Source organism: Anomaloglossus baeobatrachus, chromosome 5, assembly GCF_048569485.1.
Source record: "Anomaloglossus baeobatrachus isolate aAnoBae1 chromosome 5, aAnoBae1.hap1, whole genome shotgun sequence".
NCBI classification, from domain to species: domain Eukaryota; kingdom Metazoa; phylum Chordata; class Amphibia; order Anura; family Aromobatidae; genus Anomaloglossus; species Anomaloglossus baeobatrachus.
The window spans coordinates 243,618,617-243,640,068 of record NC_134357.1 but is presented as its reverse complement, the minus strand read 5'-3'; the positions used below and the strand labels follow the sequence as shown (position 1 = coordinate 243,640,068).

At 44.7% G+C, this 21,452-nt stretch overlaps 1 protein-coding gene across 2 annotated transcripts in view; it reads right to left on the bottom strand.

Annotated features, from left to right (window-relative positions):
• Positions 1-6,866: 6,866 nt before the first annotated feature.
• The window catches only part of LOC142309894 (uncharacterized), a 37,644-nt gene continuing 23,058 nt past the window's right edge, over positions 6,867-21,452 (bottom strand). The window contains exons 4-5 of one of the 2 annotated variants that reach the window (XM_075347355.1): positions 11,292-11,376; positions 6,867-9,700 (exon numbers count right to left, since the gene is read on the bottom strand). In XM_075347355.1, coding sequence (XP_075203470.1) covers positions 8,034-9,700; positions 11,292-11,376 — 1,752 coding nt within the window. In that variant the 3' untranslated portion in view covers positions 6,867-8,033. Of the gene's footprint in view, positions 9,701-11,287; positions 11,377-21,452 lie in introns of those variants that run through there. The other variant, XM_075347356.1, reaches the window with a different exon arrangement.

The following is a 21,452-nucleotide window of genomic DNA, read 5'->3' as shown; positions in this document are numbered from 1 at the left end:
TAAATAAGCCAACCTTTTGTTTGACAGTTGAATTATATTCAGTGGTTTCTGAACCACATACAGTAACTTGACAAAAAGTATTCATACCCCCTTGAACTCTTCCACATTTTTTCACATTACACCCACAATCTACACAACAGCTTGAAGTCTTTTGAAGCCTCTAACAGGTCTTTCTCCAGTATTGCCCTGTATTTAGCTCCATCCATCTTCCCATCAACACTGACTAGCTTTACCCCACAGCATGATGCTGCCACCACCATGTTTGATGGTGGGGATGGTGTTTTCAGAGTGATGTGCAGCGTTCCATTTCAACCACACATAGCATTTAGTATAAAAAGTCTCACCTTCATCCACATGCTAGCTGTGTTCCCTGCATGTTATTTTGCAAACTGCAGTTGGGACTTCTTATGCTTGCTTCCAAAAATGGCTTTCTACTTGCCATTCTTCTATGAAGGCCAGATTTGTGGAGTATACACATAATAGGGACAGATTCTCCCACCTGAGCGGAGGATCTCTGCAGCTCCACCAGACTGGCCATGGTCCTCTTCGCTGCCTCTCCAACTGGTGTTCTCGTTGTTTGGGATGGCAGGTGGATGGCCATGTCTTGGTAGGTTTGCAGTTGTGCTATACTCCTCCCATTTTTGGATGATCCATTGAATAGTGCTTTGTGAGATGTTCAGAGCTTGGGCTATTTTTTTTTATAACGTAACCCTGCTTTAAACTTCTCCACAACTTATCCCTGACCAGTCTGGTGTGTTCCTTGGGTTTCATGATGCTGATTGATCTCCAATATTTTCAAACAAACATCTGAGGCCTTCAGGCAACAGCTGTAGATATATTGAGAATAAATTACACACAGGTAGATTGAATTTAATAGTTATGTGACTTCTGGAGGCGTTTGGTCACTCAGGATTATATTTAGGTGTATCAGGCTACAGGGGGCTGGATGCAATGCACATCACAATTTTCAGATTTATATTTTTATAATATTTAGAAAACCAAAAATGTTCTTTACATTTCACAAATATTTGCTACTTAGTGTTGGTATGCCACATAAAATACATTTACGTTTGTGAGTATAATGTGGAAAGGTTCACAGGGAACTAAGACTTTATCAAGATACCATATGAGAAAGGTGATGTAAATTAACAATATCATATACCTACACCATAAACAAATTAGTTAAATGGGTGTTATGGATTTACAACTCAATCACTCAAAAGCCCAAACTATTGAAAAATAAATTGTACAAAATTTAAATAAATATTACATACTAATACACCAAGAAAATAAACCAATAAAAGAGAATCTGTTTTTCTTATGTTATCATACATGAGTATAATTGTCTTCCTATGGCTACAATTACTTTGTAGGTAAAGCCATCCAGATTTCTGTTACCCGTCATTGCTGGTTTTGGCATTTTGCAAACCAGAAATATCACAAACAATAGGTGATACAGTCAAGTCCAAGGTACAAGAAGAAGATGCATTGTGTGTCTAGAATGCCAAGTGTGAGTGCATAGTATGGAGTGTGTGTGTGTGTACAATACATACAATGTGTGTACCATCCACGTATAAAATTACCAGCACTGCAGATGAACGTTAATAGGTGCAAACATGTCAACAAGCACCCGATCAATAACTAGAATACACTTTCATCTGCTGTTCCTTGGTTATGCTGCAAACTGTTAGCATTAGGAGGCCCTGCTTTTAATTTTGTTAAGCAACACACTGTCTAAAAAAACAAAGAGATACACTGGAACCTTGGTTTATGAGAACAATCCGTTCTGGGAGTGCGCTTGTTACCAAGTTACTCGTCTAGCAAAGCAAGATTTCCCATAGGAAATAATGGAAGCTCGACAATTCGTTCCACAACTTGTTCAATGTCCCCTATTGTGCCATTCTACACATGCACAAACACACATATTATGCTCACCTTACCCTCCGTTCCCTCGCCGGTCTCCTGGTTCTTGTAGTCCGCAGGTATGGTAACCATTGCGACGATGCAGGAGCTTCCGCTGTCAGCGCCAACTTCATACACAGGAGCCGCTTGCCTCTGATTGGTCAGTGCGCTGCCTTTGAGAAGCGCTGACAGCGGAAGTTCCTCCATCGTCGCGATGGTTACCCAATACACATACTGTACCTGTGGACCATAAGAACCAGGAGGCCGCTGAGGGAAAAGAAGGTAAGGTGAGTATGTGTGTATATGTTTGTGTGGACTGCAAGAGTGGGTCAGATCGCAGTGAAAGTACGGAACCGGAAGTGTGTGCGGTGAGTATTTGCTCGTACAGCAAAGATTGCTCGTAAACTGAGTTACAAATTTACAGCAAGCTTTGCTCATATAGCGAAATACTCGCAACACCAAGTTACTCGTAATTCGAGGTTCCACTGTATACAAGTCTGAGACTCCTCAATCCTAAAATACTGGAAAGCAGATTTTTCTTAATAGTGGAAATCACACCAATCCTGAAACATTGTGGCGGCACGGTGGCTCAGTGGTTAGCACTGCAGTCTTGCAGCACTGTGGTCTTGGGTTCAAATCCCACCAAGGACACTATCTGCAAGGAGTTTGTATGTTCTCCCCGTGTTTGCATGGGTTTCCTCCCACATTCCAAAAACATACTCATAGGGAACCTAGATTGTGAGCCCCAATGGGGACAGTGTTGCCATTCTATGTAAAGCGCTGTGGAATTAACCGCTATAGAAATGAATAAATATTAATTATTATATTGTACAGGCTGTATTTCAAATGACAGAAAATCGATGAACATACTTATAACAATAGACAAAGTCCAAAATCAAACTGCAACCTAAGAGAAAAAAAACAAAAGCCTAAAGGCTTGCATTCAGGTTCATCACACAGTTTTCACCAGAACTCCACTATAAAAATAGCTCAATGTTTTGCAATCTTTGTGGTTTCTTAAGTTTTATGCTAGTCCCAGCCAGCTCCATCAACTTGAAAGTAGTGTGGCAATCAGGCTGGACTGGCTCATGGCCAATCACACCTGAGATTTACCATGATTTATGCCACAAAAGTGGTAACTTACGACAGAAACATAAGACAGCCCCTGATTGGCATACATATCTGGCAGTAAAAAATGGCAGTCAAATTAATTGTGATATACTCCTTTTAAGACCCTCACCTTTTAATTTAGCGCATTTCTATTAAGACTATCATACAAAAAGCGAGTTTTAATGAATCATTGCCGTGGTGTACCGTCATGGCTGAAAGTGTTGGCATCCTTGAAGTTGTTCTAGAAAATTACTGCAGTTACACATTTTGTTATACACAGGTTTATTTCCTTTGTATGTGTTGGAACAACACAAAAAAAGGCAAATTAGACATAATTTCACACAAAAATGGTCATTACAAAATCGTTGGCATCCTCAACTTAATATTTGGTTGCACACTCTGGAATAAATAACTGCAATCAATCACTTCCTAATCATCAGCAAGGTTCTTACACCTCACAACTGAAATTCTGGACCACTGCTCTGGGTCTCTCCCATTTGAAGGGCGTCTTCTCCCAACAGAAATTTTAAGATCTCTCCACAGCTGTTCAAAGGGATTTAGATCCGGACCCATTGCTGCCACTTCAGAAATCTCTATCACTTTTTTCCTATTTTCCGAGTGCTTCTTGAAGTATGTTTGTGGTAATTGTCCTGTCTGAAGACCCTTGACCTAGGTTATAAATCCAGCTTCCTGACACTGGGCACTACATTGTAACCCAAAATCCTTTGGTAATCTTCAGATTTCAAGATGCCTTGCACACAGTGAAGGCTACCAGTGCAAGAGGCAGCAATACAACCCCAAAACATCTTTGAACATCTTTAAACCGTCACCATATTTGACTGTAGGTACTGTGTTCTTTTCTTTGTATGCCTAATTACGTTTTTGGTAAACAGTAGACTTATGTGCTTTAACAAAAGCTCTCTTTGTTTCATCTGTCCACAAGACACTTTCCCAGAAGGATTTTGGCTTATGTACATTTTGGCAAACTGCAGTTTAGCTTTTTTATGTCTCTTTGGCAGCAGTGGGGTCCTCCAGGGTCTCCTGCGATAGCATTTCCTTTTATTCAAATGTCGACGTATAGTTTGCGCGGATACTTATGCAGCTTAAATTTCTTTGGAACTTAATTGGGGCTGCTTATCAACCATCCCAAATATCCTGCATTGAAACATTTCATCAATTTTTCTTCGCCATCCAAGTCCAGGGAAATTAGCTATAGTGCTATGGGTTGTAAACTTCTTCATTAATGTGGCACCCTGTGGACAAAGGAACATCAAGATCTCTGGAAATGGATTAATATTTTTCAACAATTTTGGTTCTCAAGTCTTCAGACAGTTCACTTTTTGATCTCGATTCTTAGTATGGCAAACGCAGATACACAATGCAATAACTAAGTCAACTTCTCCCCTTTTCATCTGGTTTCAGGTATGATTTTCATATTACCAACACCTGTTAGTTGCCACAGGTGACTTTGAACAAGCATCACATGCTTGATACAAAGTTGTTTACACAAAATTTTGGAACAATTTTGCCCCGACTATTTTCATAGTTTTGTGTGAAATTATGTCCAATTTACATTTTTTTTCCAAGCTTTTTTGTGTTGTTCCCATACACACAAAAGAAATAAACATATGTAACAAAACATGTGAAATTGCAATAATTTTATGGGAGAAACACTTCATTTTCTGGAACAATTTCAACGGTGCCAGCATTTTCAGCCATGACTGTATATAGAAGAGCTAAAATTTCATGATAATCTGTTGAATGGAGAATAATAAAATTCTTTAGTGTTGATTCTTCTATTTTTAATACTGTAGTTGGTCTTATTACTGCTTTACTCTCCCCAAGCAGAAACTAAGCAAACTATCAGTGTCCTATCATATAATATCACATGACGTTAGCTTATAAACTGGGGGTTACCATCAGTATGTAGCAGTTTGTCTCAAATTGCACAATAACCTCCTAAGAACCAAGATTCACAGTAATGACAGAGAGAACATGGTGATCTGAGGGCACAACTGTGCAAAGTGCAGTCACAAACGTGACTACAGTGTTGTGCATGTCTGAAAACAATACTGCCAGGATTTATGCCAGTGTCCAGAGTGACCCCTTTCACTTCATGCAGGTTAATGGCTCTATCGGGGCTCCCATCGGAATACGTGTTTTTGGGGTTTCTGCAGAAACCTTGACCTCTTGCTTTGTAGAATGCATTGTATTAATGTGGACCTAGTCTTAGCCATCATGCATGTACAAGAAGAATAACACTATTCCTGGGCATTATATGACTTGTATCCTGAAAGTTTTACAGTTTTTCCCTCTGCACTAGAAGCCTCAGCTTTTTCTCTTTGTTCTGCATTTTCTCACTCCAGCTTTTCCTCTTTCCACTCTCCATAGACATTTCTAGGCACTGCAGACAGATTTAAAAGGGGTGGTTCACCCATATATTTTATTTTCTAGATCAATATTATATTGAGAAACAATGTTTCTCTCAAGTACCTTATGTTGGCAATAGTGCCTGTGAGAGGTGCTATTGCAGACCGCTGTTTCCCGCTCCGTGACCCCCGGGCTCCGTGACCTCGGGGTTCTGGTGACGACACGTCAAGTTCCAGCTCATGTCACATCATTGCGGCTGGCCCCAGTCCTCCTGACTCACTGGGCTGTGGGCGGTATGTCACTGCTTGTCACAGCCCAGTGTGTCCCCTGCTTGCAGCGCTCTGCTGTGAGGGAGGAGGGAGCAGATGCGCTGTGATGAGCAGTGACCCACAGCCCATCACTCACGGACACTGCGGCCGGCCCCAGTCCTCCTGACTCACTGGGCTGTGGGTGGTGTATCACTGCTTGTCACAGCCCAGTGTGTCCCCTGCTTGCAGCGCTCTGCTGTGAGGGAGCAGATGGGCTGTGACGAGCAGTGACACACCGCCCACAGCCCATCACTCACAGACACTGCGGCCGGCCGCAGTCTTCCTGACTCACTGGGCTGTGGGCGGTATGTCACTGCTTGTCACAGCCCTGTGTGTCCCCTGCTTGCAGCGCTCTGCTGTGAGGGAGAAGGGAGCAGATGGGCTGTGATGAGCAGTGACCCACAGCCCATCACTCACGGACACTGCTGTCGGCCGCGGTGTCAGGAACTTGATGTGAAGTCACCGGATCCCCGAGGTCACGGAGCCCGGGGGTCAAGAAGCAGGGAACAGCGGTCTGCAATAGCACCTCTCACAGGCACTATTGCCAACATAAGGTATTTGAGAGAAACATTGTTTCTCAATATAATATCGATCTAGAAAATAAAAAATATGGGTGAACCACCCCTTTAAGCAGTTTTTGAGCACTTATGATTAGTACAGGAGAAAAAACACACTTCTCTGATAAGCTATATCACAGAGTTACTTATCTTCACTTTTGGTTTGAGTCACTGTCAGGGTACCGTCACACTTTAGCGACGCTCCAGCAATCCCACCAGCGATCTGACCTGGTCAGGATCCCTGGTGCGTCGCTATATGGTCGCTGGTGAGCTGTCAATCAGGCAGATCTCACCAGCGACCAGCACCCAGCCACGCGTGGAAGTGACGCTGTGCTTGGTAACTAAGGTAAATATCGGGTAACCAAGCAAAGCCCTTCGCTTGGTTACCCAATATTTACCTTGGTTACCAGCGCACACCACTTAGTGCTGGCTCCCTGCACTCGTAGCCAGAGTACACATCGGGTTAATAAGCAAACTGCTTTGCTTATTTACCCGATGTGTACTCTGGCTACGTGTGCAGGGAGCAGGGAGCCGGCACTGACAGCGTGAGAGTGGCGGACGCTAGTAACCAAGGTAAATATCGGGTAACCAAGCAAAGCGTTTTGCTTGGTTACCCGATAATTACCTTAGTTACCAGCGTCCCCAGCTGTCAGAAGCCGGCTCCTGCTCCCTGCACATTCAGATCGTTGCTCTCTCGCTGTCAAACACAGCGATGTGCGCTTCACAGCGGGAGAGAAACGTCCAAAAAAATGAACCAGCACTGTGTGTAACGAGCAGCGATTTCACAGCAGGGGCTCAGTGTCACAAAAACCGTGACTCAGCAGCGATCTCGCTAGCGATCTCACTATGTGAGAAGTACCCCTTACGATCCAATTGGATTAGAAAGCCAGGTTCAGATAGCCAAAGGTCAAGTATATGGCTCATTCAGACTGAAAAGACTAATCAAACTCTTTTAGACTTTGAATATTATTTAAGGCTCATTCAGATGGCAGTCATTTTTTTCGTATGCATGAACAGCTTAATAGACTATAAATGGTATGACTTCCATCTGTGAAAACCGCAAATACATGTACAAGAAAAAATGATGTATGAATGAGCCCTTTAAAGGGAACCTGTTAGGTCCCCAGTGCGCCCAGAACCATGAGCAGTTCTGTGCACATATCTAGAATCCCTGCCTAACAGTCCCTTCATGTAGTATTTCTAAAGATCGTTTATGTTATGCTAATTAAGCCTGTGATTAATTAGCCCTGTGGGGTGTGATAACCTGAATTACAGCGTCATGTGCACTACTGCTATCTGAAGCCAGGCCACAGACACCCGGCTTCTGCTTAGTGCCCGTGACTGGAAGGGTGGAGGACTTCCGACCATGGGCAGTGAATGTCTTTGAAGCTGGGTAGACATATACCCGACGTCAAAGAAGCTCAATGCTGATGGGTACAAAGCCGCACACACGCGCAACTCTGTATAGCGCTGTCATGATGCTGGGCATTGTAAATCAGGTTATCTTGCCCACAGGGGTATGCTAACATGCTAAGTAGGCCAACTAGCCAAAGAACTAACACTCCTGCAACTAGTCAAAGCCCTAAATAACATACCATAAATGATCTCTAGAAATACTTTTTCTAAAGATTTGCTTATGTGTGCTACTATATGCTGAGACCGTTAGGCAGGGATTCTCGATATGCTAGTGTTTCTGAGTGCACTGGGACCCTGACAGGTTCCCTGTAAATGTAACATCTTTTTGGGAAAGGTTTCATTCTCATTTACATTTCACATTCTCTAAATTTTACTTCTTTTCATGAATTTTCACATGTCTTACTAAGTTGGACTTTTTATTAAAAGTCTTTTTGCATAAAGCACATTCATACAATTTTTGTTGCTCGTTAAGTTCAGTGTAAATTTTCTCTTTGTGTACCTGACGATGCCTACGCCAGATCAACCTGTCAGTGAATATTTCTTCACATTTGGAACATGAAAAATATTTTACCCCTATATGAATTCTCCTATGGTAATCAAAACACGATTTTGATCTAAAGCTTTCTCCACATTCACCACAAATTAAGGGATCCTCTCCAGTTTGGGTTCTTTGATGTCGAACCATATTTGACTTAATAGAAAACACTTTACCACAGTCAGCACAGGCAAATGGTTTCTCCCCCGTGTGAACTCTGCGATGTGCCACCAAACTTGACTTGTCATTAAAAGCTTTACCACATTGTAAGCAAGAAAATGGCTTTTCCCCAATGTGTCGTTTCTGATGGGCCACCAAGCTCACTTTACTAGCATATACTTTATGACACTCTGGGCAAGTTATTGGATTTTCACCTTCATGAATCTTCTGGTGAGTCATTAGATCAAACTCACTGGAAAAATATTTTCGACATCTAGAGCAGGAGAACACTTTATTGCCCTTATGTAGTTGTTGATGGAGAAAAAGACTAATTTTCTGCTTAAAACCTTTGTGACATTCATTGCATTTAAAGGGTGTTTCTCCCCGGTGAGCTGCGAGATGCTTATTTAGACCTGATTTACCACTAAAATGCTTCTCACATTCAGAGCAGGCAAAAGGTTTTTCCCCTGTGTGGGTTCTCTTATGCGTTTCCAAATGGGATTTATTTATAAAGCGCTTTTTGCAATGAGGACAGGTATATAACTTCTCACCCGTATGAAGTCTTTGATGTCTGATGCAGCTAACGGCATTTAAAAAACACTTTCTGCATTCAGGACAAGAATACAGTTTATGATTGTGGACTTTTTGATGGGTCAGGAAGTCTTCTTTAGAGAGAAAGAATTCCTTACATTTTGGGCATGAATACTGGTTTTCAACTTCATGTTTTTTTTGATGCACCAAGAGGTGAATTAGTTGTACAAAGCTTTGACCACAAACTGAACAGGAGAATGGCTTTTCTCCTGTATGGATCTTCAGATGACGAGTGTAGTTGGAGCGCTCTGTAAAAGATTTCCCACAGTCTGAACAAATAAACGGTTTTTCACCTTTGTGGATTCTTTGGTGAATTTGGAAATGGGAATTGTTAAAAAAGCTTTTTCCACACTCTGGACAAAAGTATCGTCTCTCTCCTGTGTGAATTTTCCAATGTCGATCGAGACGTGATTTACTAATGAAACATTTTTCACAAGATGAACACGAGAAAGGCTTTTCACCCGAGTGTGTTCTCTGGTGTACAACCAGATGTGCTATGCGCAAAAAAGCTTTGCCACATTCAGAACAAATGTGCTTCCTTCTTTTTTTAGAATTTAATTTATCTGTTTCAGAATGTGAGATGCTACTAATAGTTTCTTCATTTCTCAAAATATCAGAAGAGACGCTGTCACTGTCATTTTCAGCTGCTTCTTCTGAAGCAAAGCTGTTGTTGGGTTGACCATGTATGAGGTTACCGTCGGCTTCAGATCCATTTGTCTCAAGACAGCTATTGCCTTCTTCCCAAAGTGGGTCTGGAAAATTGAAGAAACAAATATTCAAAAATGTACATGAAATAAACAATTGATAAATAAAAACTCAGGCTCCTATTCATCAAAGTTTTTACAAATTTAATACAGTACATACTTGACACAACAATAGGGTAGATCTATCAATGTATTATACTATAAAAACACATGGTGTTCGGGCCAAACGGTACTTTAATGAAAACCCTGAAACACATACAGTATATCCAAAAGTGCTTTAAATGTAGGTCTTTAGACTTATTAAAAAAAAGAAAACAAATATACAGAGAAAAGGATGCCAAGGAAAACAATAATGAAAAGAAGAGAAAGCTACCAAGAAGAGGAACACAAAGAATAAGAAGAAACATGTCAAGGAGAAAAGCGAAGAAAAATAAAAGAAAATGGACAATCAAGAAAAAAAAGATGCCAAAGAGGAGAAAGAGCAGACGCATGTTGAAGATGAAAACTAAAGGGGGCTTTACACGCAACGACATCGCTAACGAGATGTCGTTGGGGTCACAAAATTCGTGACAAACATCCGGCCTTGTTACCGACGTCGTTGCGTGTGAAACGTACAAACAACCGCTAACGATCACAAATACCATATCGTTGACAAGATGTTCTAATCTCAAATATCATTGCTGCTGCAGGACGCAGGTTGTTCGTTGTTCGTCGTTCCTGCGGCAGCACACACCGCTATGTGTGACACAGCAGGAACGAGGAACAACATCGTAGCTGCGGCCGCCGGCAATGAGGAAGGAATGAGGTGGGCGGGATATTTCGACCGCTCATCTCCACCCCTCCGCTTCTATTGGGCGTCCGCTTTGTGACGCCGAACGAACCTCCCCCTTAGAACAGAGGCGGTTCGCCGGCCACAGCGACGTCGCTAGGCAGGTAAGTATGTGTGATGGCTCCTCGCGATGTTGTGCACCACGGGCAGCAATTTGCCCGTGACGCACAACCGACGGGGGCTGGTGCTTTCACTAGCAACATCGCTAGCGATGTCGCTGTGTGTAAAGTGGCCTAAAGAGAAACTGAAAGTTGTTGAGGAGAAGAAAGAAAGGCAAAAGAAAAAGACAGATAATAATGAGAAGAATAATGAGAAATATAAGAAGGATGCCAAGAAAGAAGAGAGCAAGGAAGTCAAGGAGAAACAAAAAGAAGAATACTAAGGCGGAGAAAAAAAGAGAAAAGAAAGACACAAAAAGTATACTGAGAAAGAAAAGAAGACTTACCAAAGAGAAGCATTAAAGGCAAGATCAGGTAACAGAGGAAAGGAAAAAAGGATGGCAAAGTGGAAACATGAGAATGAGGAGAACAAGTATTGTAGAGGAAAACAAAAGTGAGATGATAAGCAAAAAAAAAGAAAAGGAAAAACAAACAAAAAAACAGAGGTAGGATGAAAGATGAAAAAAAAAGTACAGTAGAAAGATAAATACTGATAAGAGAACTCTATCAGATGACAAAAACAAACAAAGAAAAACACAAAACAAAAAGGAGTACGGACAAGAAGAATGGAAAAAATGAATGCTAAAAAGGACAGGTGACCATGAAGAGGATGTAGAAGAATAGGATAACAAGATAAAACAAACTGACTCACGAATCTGCTCATTATTTATGTTCATCTTTTTTGTATCCACCTCTTCAAGTGCTTGCTCTGACAGTACGTCCATGGGATTTGGGTCCTGGAAAACATAAGAGATAGATTGTAAAAGGACATTTTTGTGTACTCACCGTAAAATGTCTTTCTTGGAGCCTTTCATTGGGGGACACAGACAGGGGCTTGACACTAGGTTTAAAAAAGAGTTAGCTCCTCCTACCACAGCATATAACCCCAGCTAGGTGGGAACTAGCTCAGTTTGGTGTAAAAGCAGTAGGAAAAGGACAACAAAAACCACAAGGATGGGAGCTGTGTCCCCCAATGAAAGGCTCCAAGAAAGACATTTTACGGTGAGTACACAAAAATGTCCTTTCCTTTCTCGCCTTTTCATTGGGGGACACAGACAGTGGAATGTCTCAAAGCAGTCCCTGGGTGGGAACTGAACTATTAACAGTGTATAACATCAGACTAAGAGCTGACTAACAACTGCAACGAACACATATCAAAACACTGTCAAGAACCGAGCAGTGGCCACTTATAAATGGGCCACTGCCGCCTGAAGGACTTGTCTTCCAAGAGCAGCATCTGCGGATGCATGCGTATGCACTCTGTAGAATTTTGTGAACGTGTGCACACTGGGCCAGGTAGCGGCCTTGCAAAGCTGGGCCGCCGAAGCCTGATGGCGGATAGCCCAGGAGGCACCCACTGCTCGTGTAGAGTTGGCCCGCACAGATTGAGGGGGAACGGCACCTCGTGCTTTGTATGCCTCACAGATGGCAGTCCTGATCCATCGAGAAATCGTGGATTTAGACGCCGGGTTGCCCTTTTTGTGTCCTACTGGGAGGACGAAGAGGGCATCGGACTTGCGGAACGGCGCTGTTCTGGAGATGTAGATCCGCAGAGCCCTTACAAGATCGAGAGTGTGAAGGGCTTTCTCAAAGGAGTGGACCGGGGCCGGGCAGAATGACGGCAACACAATGTCCTCGTTCACGTGGAAAGAGGATACGACCTTCGGAAGGAAGGCGGGGGAAGGCCGAAGGACCACCTTATCATGATGGAATATCAGGTAAGGTGAGCGACAGGAAAGAGCTGCCAGTTCGGACACTCGCCTGATAGAGGTAATAGCGACTAAAAAGGCAACTTCCCAAGATAGTCGTTGAAGAGAGATTTCTCTCAGAGCTTCGAAAGGAGGAAGTTGAAGGACTCCCAGAACCAGATTCAGATCCCAGGGATCTAAGGGGTGGCGATAAGGAGGGACCAAATGCGCTACCCCTTGAAGAAAGGTACGGACCTGAGGGCGAGAAGCCAGCTGCTTCTGGAAAAAAATCGACAAGGCAGAAACTTGTCCTTTAAGGGTACTGAGAGCAAGACCCAAGTCCAGACCGTCTTGCAGAAAAGCAAGAACATTAGGGATTGAAAAGGTCAGGGGCGACCGATTATGACTGTCACACCAGGAAAGATAGGTCTTCCAGGTCCTGTGGTAAATGCTGACGGAGGAAGGCTTCCGAGCATTAAGCATGGTATGAACTACCCTGGAAGAAAGACCCGATTTGGCTAGAATCAGGGATTCAAGCGCCACGCCGTCAAATGCAGCTGTGCTGTATTCTGGTGGAATATTGGACCTTGCGACAGAAGATCCGGGCGGTTGGGAAGACGCCAGGGAGTGTCGCTGAGAAGTTGGAGGAGCTCTGGATACCAGGCCCTCCTGGGCCAGTCCGGGGCCACGAGGATCACCGGGATTCCCTCCGCTTTGATTTTCTTGATTACTCTCGGAATGAGAGGAAACGGAGGGAAGATGTAGGGCAGGCGAAACTGCGACCATGGGAAGACTAGGGCGTCGGAGCCGAGCGCTAGCGGGTCTCTCGACTGAGATATGAAGGGACGTATTTTGGCATTCATTCGAGACGCCATGAGGTCCACATCCGGGAGTCCCCAACGAAGAGTGATCTGATGGAACACTTCGTCGTGGAGGGACCATTCCCCTGCCGCTAGACCTTGCCTGCTGAGAAAGTCTGCGGCCCAGTTGTCTACCCCTGGGATATGGACAGCTGAAATAATGTGGATGTGCTTCTCTGCCCAAAGAAGAATCCTAGATACTTCCTTCATCGCTTCCTTGCTGCGAGTTCCTCCCTGACGGTTGATGTAAGCCACGGCCGTGGCATTGTCTGACTGGATCCGAACAGGGAGGCCCAATAGTAAGGGTTGAAAATTACGTAGGGCCAGTTGTAGAGGGCGCAGACACGGCTTCTATGACCGCCACCATCTTGCCTAACACTCTCATTCCATTCCGAAGGGATGTGTGACAGCGAGAGCGGAGGGATTGGGCGGCCCGGATCAGGGAAGACCTCTTGTCCTCTGGATGAAAAACCCGGGACTGAGCCGTGTCTATCAGCATACCTAGAAAGGTGATGCGCTGATGAGGAATGAGGGATGACTTGTTGAAGTTGATAAGCCACCCTAGCCTTGACAGCGTGTCTAGGCAAATCTGCACGCTTTCTGAGCAAACGTGAAGAGAGTTCCCTTTGACAAGAAGGTTATCCAAATAGGGAACGACCAAGATGCCTCTGGGGTGTAAAATGGACATGACGGCTGCCATGACCTTTGTGAAGACCCGAGGCGCAGTGGCCAGCCCAAAGGGGAGGGCCCTGAATTGGAAATGACGGTGTCCTACGGCAAAGCGAAGGAACCGTTGATGAGAGATACATATGGGAATGTGTAAATAAGCATCTTGAACGTCTATGGAAGCTAGGAATTCTCCAGGCTCCATGGCAGCTAGTATTGCTCTCAATGATTCTATTCGGAAAGTTCGAATCCGTACGAATTTGTTCAGCCGTTTGAGGTCCAAGATAGGGCGGACAGAGCCATCTTTTTTGGGAACGACAAAAAGGTTTGAATAGAAACCTTTGCCGCGCTGTTCCAGGGGCACTGGAATGATAACGTTTGCTTTCTGTAAAGAGGCTATGGCCTGAAATAAGGCCTGGCTTTGCATTTTGGACTTTGGAAAACGAGAACGCAGAAACCTGTTGGCCGGCAGGGAATGGAAATCGATCTTGTAACTGAGGTGACGATTTATCGAACCCAAGCATCGTGAGTGTGGTCTAGCCAGATATCCTGAAAAAGCAGAAGCCGCCCTCCCACAGGAGTCGGATCTGCGGGATACCTGGCGTCATGCTGAGGGGGCCTGTACAGAGCATGAGCAGAACCTTTGGGTTTAGGTTGCTTGGAGTGGGAACGCCAAGAAGAGCCCCTTGAGGGACCGGATCCTCGATCTGAGCATTGTGACGGTCCTTGGGCCGATGGTTTTTGGGGGGCAGGCCGAAAGGACAGCCTGCGCCAAGAAGATTTTTTGAAATTTCTGGCTACAGGCCGCTTTTGTGGTAGAATGGTACTTTTATCACCCGTCGCCTCAGATATGAGTTTGTCCAGGGATTCACCAAACAGACGAAGACCCTGGAAGGGAAGTGTGGACAGGGACTTCTTGGAGGCACTGTCCGCATTCCATATTTTTAGCCACAGAACCCTGCGGGCGAAGACAGCATTGGCTGCCGTTAGGGCTGACAAACTAGCTGCATCTAGGGAGCCGTGAAGAAAATAATTAGAGTCGAGAGAGAAAAAAAATCAAGAATCTCAAGAGCCTCTGGAGGAATATTGCAAGGGCGAAGCAACTTGCGCAGGTTCCTACTCCACACGCTCATAGCTCTTGCCACCCATGTCATGGCAAACGGGGCGCAGAGAAGAGCCCGAAGCCTGGAAAATAGATTTGACTGCAGCCTCAACTGCGCGGTCGGACGAGTCCTTGAGAGACGCGTTGTCTGAAACAGACATAACCGTGTGTTTAGCCAGTCTGGATACTGGCGGATCCAGAACGGGGGCTACCGACCAGGGCTTAACCATTTCCGGAGGAAAGGGATAAGCGAATGAAGAGGAGGATTTTTTATTAAACCTCCTATCAGGGTGATCCCACCGGTTAGATATGATTTGATGAAAAATCGGATCCTGGGCAAAGGACTTGGGAGGCTTCTTGGCTCGCTTGATTGCCGACTGAGAAGTCGGGTCCGAGGGCTGATCAGAAATCGACAGAGAGTGATTGACAGCCGCTATTAAAGTGTCTTCCATATGCCTAGACTCAGAAGGGACATCTGAATCAGAGTCAGAGTCTCGGGAATTGTGACTACTAAAGGTCACGGAGCCTGAGTCAGACTGACCATCGTGTGAGTCAGACGAGGCGGATCGGTCACAATGGCGCCTTTTTGGAGACAGCCTTTTTACGTACTGGGGATGATACACCAGACGAAGGTGGGCTCCTCTGAGGGAGCTGAGCCGGAGGGAGGCTGCGGGAGCCTGTGGAAGGCTGGGATATCTGAGCGGCCAGGTCATCTAACCTTTTAGACATCAGAAGAGCCCATGCAGGGATAGCCTCATCAGACGGGGGTGCTGCCTGAATGGTGGCCGGGGCCGAACCCACAGATTGCACGACCCCCTGGTCCGGCAACGCCTGTTGTGACACTGTACTAGGGGCATCGCAGCCCCGGCAGAGTGGATAGCTTCGACCATTGGGAAACGAGCTTCCACAGGTGGTACAAGCATAGTACAGGTCCATAGAGGATGCCTGGGAAGCTTTATCACCCTTGCGGTTTTTACGCATGTCAGCAATAAACGTACAATTAGTACTGTGAGCCTCTAGCAGTATTACACTACTGTGGGTGAGGAGCTACTGGCAGTATTAGAAAGGGACTGCTATACAGAGCTGGTATATACCAATAGTAAAGTGGCATACACTGCCAAACAGTCGGTATATACCTGCAGACACAGTCAGTATATACCGCTACAAGCTGATATACACCACCAGCCAGCAGGCACACACCGCTAGGAAGACAGCTATATACCGCTGAACAGAGCGGTATATAGTGCTGCAGAGTTGCAGAGCCAAGGAGGCGATCTCACCCGTGTCTGCTCCCCACATGTAATGGCGTCAAGTGTTCTCTGGCAGCATGGAGGGGAGAGACGGCCCACTAGAGGGAGCGGCTTCTGGAGCAGTGGAGGGGGGTTGCTAAGAATGCAGGCCAAAACCGGGAGCTAAATTTATGATGCTTCCCCGGGAACACGGCCTGCATCGCTCCACCGGCGCCTCCTCAGGCGGCAGTTGGATGCAGGGGACGGATACACGTAGTCTCCCTACCTGCTGTTGGTCCGTCTGAAGACGCGTCGGTCCTGGGATGCGGAGATCTTGGGGACGCATCTTCAGCTCAAGGCTAGCAGGTGCTCGGCTCTACTTAGCCCTCTGGAGCTACCTTTGTGAGGTGCTTCCAGGGAGCCTGGAGGGGTACGCAGACCCGACCACTTGGGCGCGAGGGAAGACTGACGGCTTTTGCACGCCAGGTTTCCTCTGCCCGTAAGCGGGGGGAATGACGGTGAGCACACCCTGGTATTGCCCCATAGTCAAAAATAGAATAAAATCACAAAGAAAAAGAAATAAAAAAACATGAGCTGGCCTGGGGCTCAGGCCAGACGTGTCAGCCTCCCTGCTGACACTAAAAAGAACTGAGCTAGTTCCCGCCTAGCTGGGGTTATATGCTGTGGCAGGAGTAGCTAACTCTTTTTTAAACCTAGTGTCAAGCCTCCCCTGGAGACAACATATAACCCACTGTCTGTGTCCCCCAATGAAAAGGCGAGAAAGGAACTAGTTCAACTACAGTGGCGTCCGAGGCTAAAATTTAACAAATCTTTAACTCCTAAAAAAGCAGCAGACTAAAAGCTGTGAACTGAAGTGGGGTGTTCTACATGTTTTAGGGCGCAGTCACACAGCCGTATAACACAGACGATGCTCACACCACAATACATGGCCTGGTCGGCGGCTCTCCTGATCTGACTATGAGAGCTGCAAGAGAGATGCTGGCCAAGTCATGTGTTGCGACGTGAGCGTCGTCCATGTTATACAACTGGGTGACTTTGTCCTTAGACTAATTTGCTGACCACTAGTCAGTCTAAAATACATCACATTTAGTCACTCCCTCAGAAGAAGCAAGGTGAAACGGCGTTGAGTGGAGGGACACATGCTGCTGAACCACTGGCATTTACACCGTTTCAATTATGTAACATTACCAACACTTAACTGTACTATAACAGGTGCCTTATTCATCTTTATGTTAGCATGGACTAGTTTCCATTATATGTGCTAGCTATTATTATTATTGCACCATTTATTCCATGGCGCTTTACATGTGAAAAGGAGTACACATAGTAGGGACAAGTACAATAATCCTAAACAAAACAAGGCACAGACTGGTCCAGGAGGAGAGAGGACCCTTCCCACAATCATGAGCCTCCCTCCCTTGTATACGACTTTGTGATATTTAACCTTTACATGTTCCATGGGGAGTTTTGACAACGGAGGTGTTCTAACATTTAATATCTCATTTACCTTCATCTTACCTCTGTGACCCATGACTAGTTTTTATACATTTGGTATGAGATATTCTTGCCACTGCAGCCCTTCCTCTTTGTTACACGACTATTTTGCAGTCACATTCACTATTCTAGGGCTCGTTCAACAATTTACTCTCTGTGGCCTTGCCTCAACAATCCACGACTAGTCCTCACCTTTCTGGCCACCAAAGGCACATAGACGCACCGTTGGTAATCCCCACCATCTTTATTATTTTTGTCTTCCCTTTGGCATTCCCTGTTTTATACAGGTTTATGTATCTGGGCTTCTTAGTCATATTTTTTCCTTTTTTGCTGTGGATTATCAGCGGTGCATCTAACCTCACCCCTTTTCCCCTTCCAATTTCAAGCCCCTCCCCTTGATTCAAGGGTACCTCCACACGACTACAGGGTGCTCTTTAGGGGTTCCCCTGCATTTCCTCCCTCATCGGCCCTTCCATATTGGTACACCCATACATTGGCCATCTGTTTTTGATGTATTTATGATATGAGACTTCTTGTTATATATGTGTACATATATATTATATATGTTAGTAGTGTTATTACAACTAACATTTATTGGTTTCTCATATCCCATTGGAGCCATTTACCTAGTTTACAAAGACATACAATCTTCCTCATTACTTTGGTAGGGTTATTTGAGTGGTGGTACGGTATATGTAATTACAATTGTGTTCTGTATCATACTCATATTTCATCCATCCACATCTCTGTGACTCTATCCCTTTTATCTTTTATTGCAAAAACTTTGATTGTCTTGATATTAAATATTTCTAATACTTTTTCAATAAAAATTACTTTTTTGCAATTTTCCTATGCCATTTCCTTCTTTGTCCTCCTTGTTTACAAAGTCTCTATACACCTGTAGTGGTCACCATCTCCCCCAAATCCATCAGCTCTCTCCATAGGGGACCACAGGTTGCAGCCTTCTTCAGCTACAAATGCCTCATCCTCTGACATCATTGATAGGGCTTCCTTTAACTCCATGTTGTCCAGACTTGAAGGCATAGGCCTCATCCACACACTGCATCTTTTGCTGTGTTTTTTGTGAAGTTTGTGGTCACAAAAATGCACATAAATGCATGTATTTCCTTCTCCCAGCAAAGTCTATGAGATTTCTATTTTGCTGTCCGCACAGTGCATCTTTTTTTGGCTGCATTTTTGAAGATGCAGTAAGTCAATTCTTTTTGTGTTTTGTCCCTGCGTTTTGGAGGACTGGCAGATCAATCCCCCGCTGACTCAGGGATGGCGGGGGATTGAACCATCGTATCTGGCCAGATGCCGGTCCCCATATAAAGTCTATGGAAACCAGAATGTGGCGCAAAGAGGTAGGCGCAAGCACTTCATACTTACCGAGTCACCCGCGCGACAGTCACACTGCTTCCGCGGCCTCTCATTCTTCTTCCCAGGCAGCTCATTAGGCACATGCATATTCACTGCTTCTTCCGACCACCAGCATCTGTTATTGGTTGCACTCAGTCTAGCCCCTACGCTGAGTGACAGTGTGTCTGAGGCTTCCAATCAAAGACGCCGGTGGGCGGGTCTATATCATACAGTAAAATAAATGAATAAAAAAAATTGTCGTAGGATCCCGCCATATTATGATATTCAGCACAGACAAAGCCCGACAGCTGGGGGCTGGTATTCTCAGGCTGGGGATACCCATGGTTATTGGACACCCTCCAGCTTAAAAATATCAACCTGCAACTGCCCGGAATTGCAGCATCCATTGGATGAGACAGTCCCGGCACTTTATTTGGCCCTTCTCGATTGTCCTGCTGCGGTGGCAGTGGGGTAATAAGGAGTTAGTGGCAGCCCACAGCAGCCACTAAGCCCTAGATTAGTAATGGGAAGCATCTATGAGACCCCCCCATCACTAATCTGTAAGTGAAAGTATATAAACACAAACACCCAAAAAATCCTTCATTTGAAATAAAAGACAAAAAAGCACCCTCTTTCACCACTTTATTAATCCCAAAAACACCTCTGCTGGTCCAATGTAATCCACATGATGTCCCACGACGCTACATCAGGAGCTCACAGGGAGTGCCATAGAACATGACTGCCCTCTGTGAGGTTGAGGCAGAGACTGAGCCCGTGATCAGCGGTGACGTCACTCAGGTTAGCCACGGCCACAGCTGGAGTGACGTCACAGCTGATCGCACGGCTCACTTCACTTGCTGCCTGAACCTCACAGCAGGCAGTCATGATCTATGGGGCATGCTGTGAGTTTCAGATGTAGCAGTGCTGGAAGCATCATGAGACCTCATGTGGATTACGTCGGACCAGCAGGGGTGTTTTTGGTATTAATAAAGTGGTGAAAGAGAGTGCTTTTTTGTCTTTTATTTCAAATAAAGGATTTTTGGGTGTTTGCGTTTATTTACTTTCACTTACAGATTAGTGCTGGGGGTCTCATAAAAGCCTCCCATTACTAATCAAGGGCTTAGTGGCAGCTATTGGCTGCAATCAACTCTTTATTACCCCGATTGCCACCGCACCAGGACAATGGGAAGTCCTAGGTCCAGCACCAGAATTGGCACATCTAATGGATGCACCACTTCTGTGGCGGCTGCAGGCTGTTATTGCTAGACTGGAAAGGGCCAAATAACCATGGCCCTTGCCACCCTAGTAACATCAGCCCCCAGTTGACTGCTGTACCTTGGCTAGTTTTAGAAAAATTGGGTGGCCCCACGTCATTTTTCATTTTTTTTTTAGATAGTGTGAGACCCCCTCTATTTTTCATAACCAGCCAAGGTACAGCAGACGGCTGAGGCTTGCAGCCCGCAGCTGCTGCTGTTCCTGTGCTGGATATGAAAAATGGGGGGACCTCCATGTCATTTTTTTTTTACCAAAAAATAATTAAAATAACAGCTGTCCAAGCTAACTGTCACTCTAACTACTGAGCTATTCTATATGTTCTTTCTATGTATCTGTCTATTTTGTTCTATCGCTTCTGGCTATCAATTACCCTATCCTGTCATAATTTGTTTCTTCTTTAAAAAACGCATTAAGGCATTGTTCACACACTGCGTTTTTTGGGTGCAGTTTAAGCCCCAAAAATGCATGCATTTGCTTCCCAAGCAAAGTCTATGAGATTTCATTTTTACTGTCCGCACATTGCAGCTGTTTTTTGGCTGGGTCTGTAAGGAACCACAAAGATGCAACATTTTAATTCTTTCTCCGTTTTTCCCTGCATTTTGAGTCCTTCCAGTCAATAGATTTGACTTATAAAACGCACTGGGCAAAAACGTGGTAAAAAATGCAGTAAAACGGGGTAAAAAATGCATGCCGAGGGTGTGTTTTTTGGGACCAAAAATGTGCATATTTCTGGTCATCACAACGATGTAGCGTGCGCACATAGCCTAACAAAAAATGCCATACCCATATACTGTCATGGCATAGAAGAAATACAATGTATCGCAAAAGGGTTGAGCAACATTCCCTAGAATCATTAGCATAAATAGAAGCCCAGTTTTACACTCATTTGAGTGCTTATTCCTTTTAGACAAATCTTAACCCCTTAAGGACGAAGCCAATTTTGTACTGATGTCCAGGCCATTTTTTGCAATTCTGACCAGTGTCACTTTATGAGGTTATAACTCTGGAACGCTTTAATGGATCCCAATGATTCTGAGATTGTTTTTTTGTGAAATATTGTAGTTCAGGATAGTTATAAATTTAGGACGATATCACATTTGAAGTGACTGTGAGAGGCCT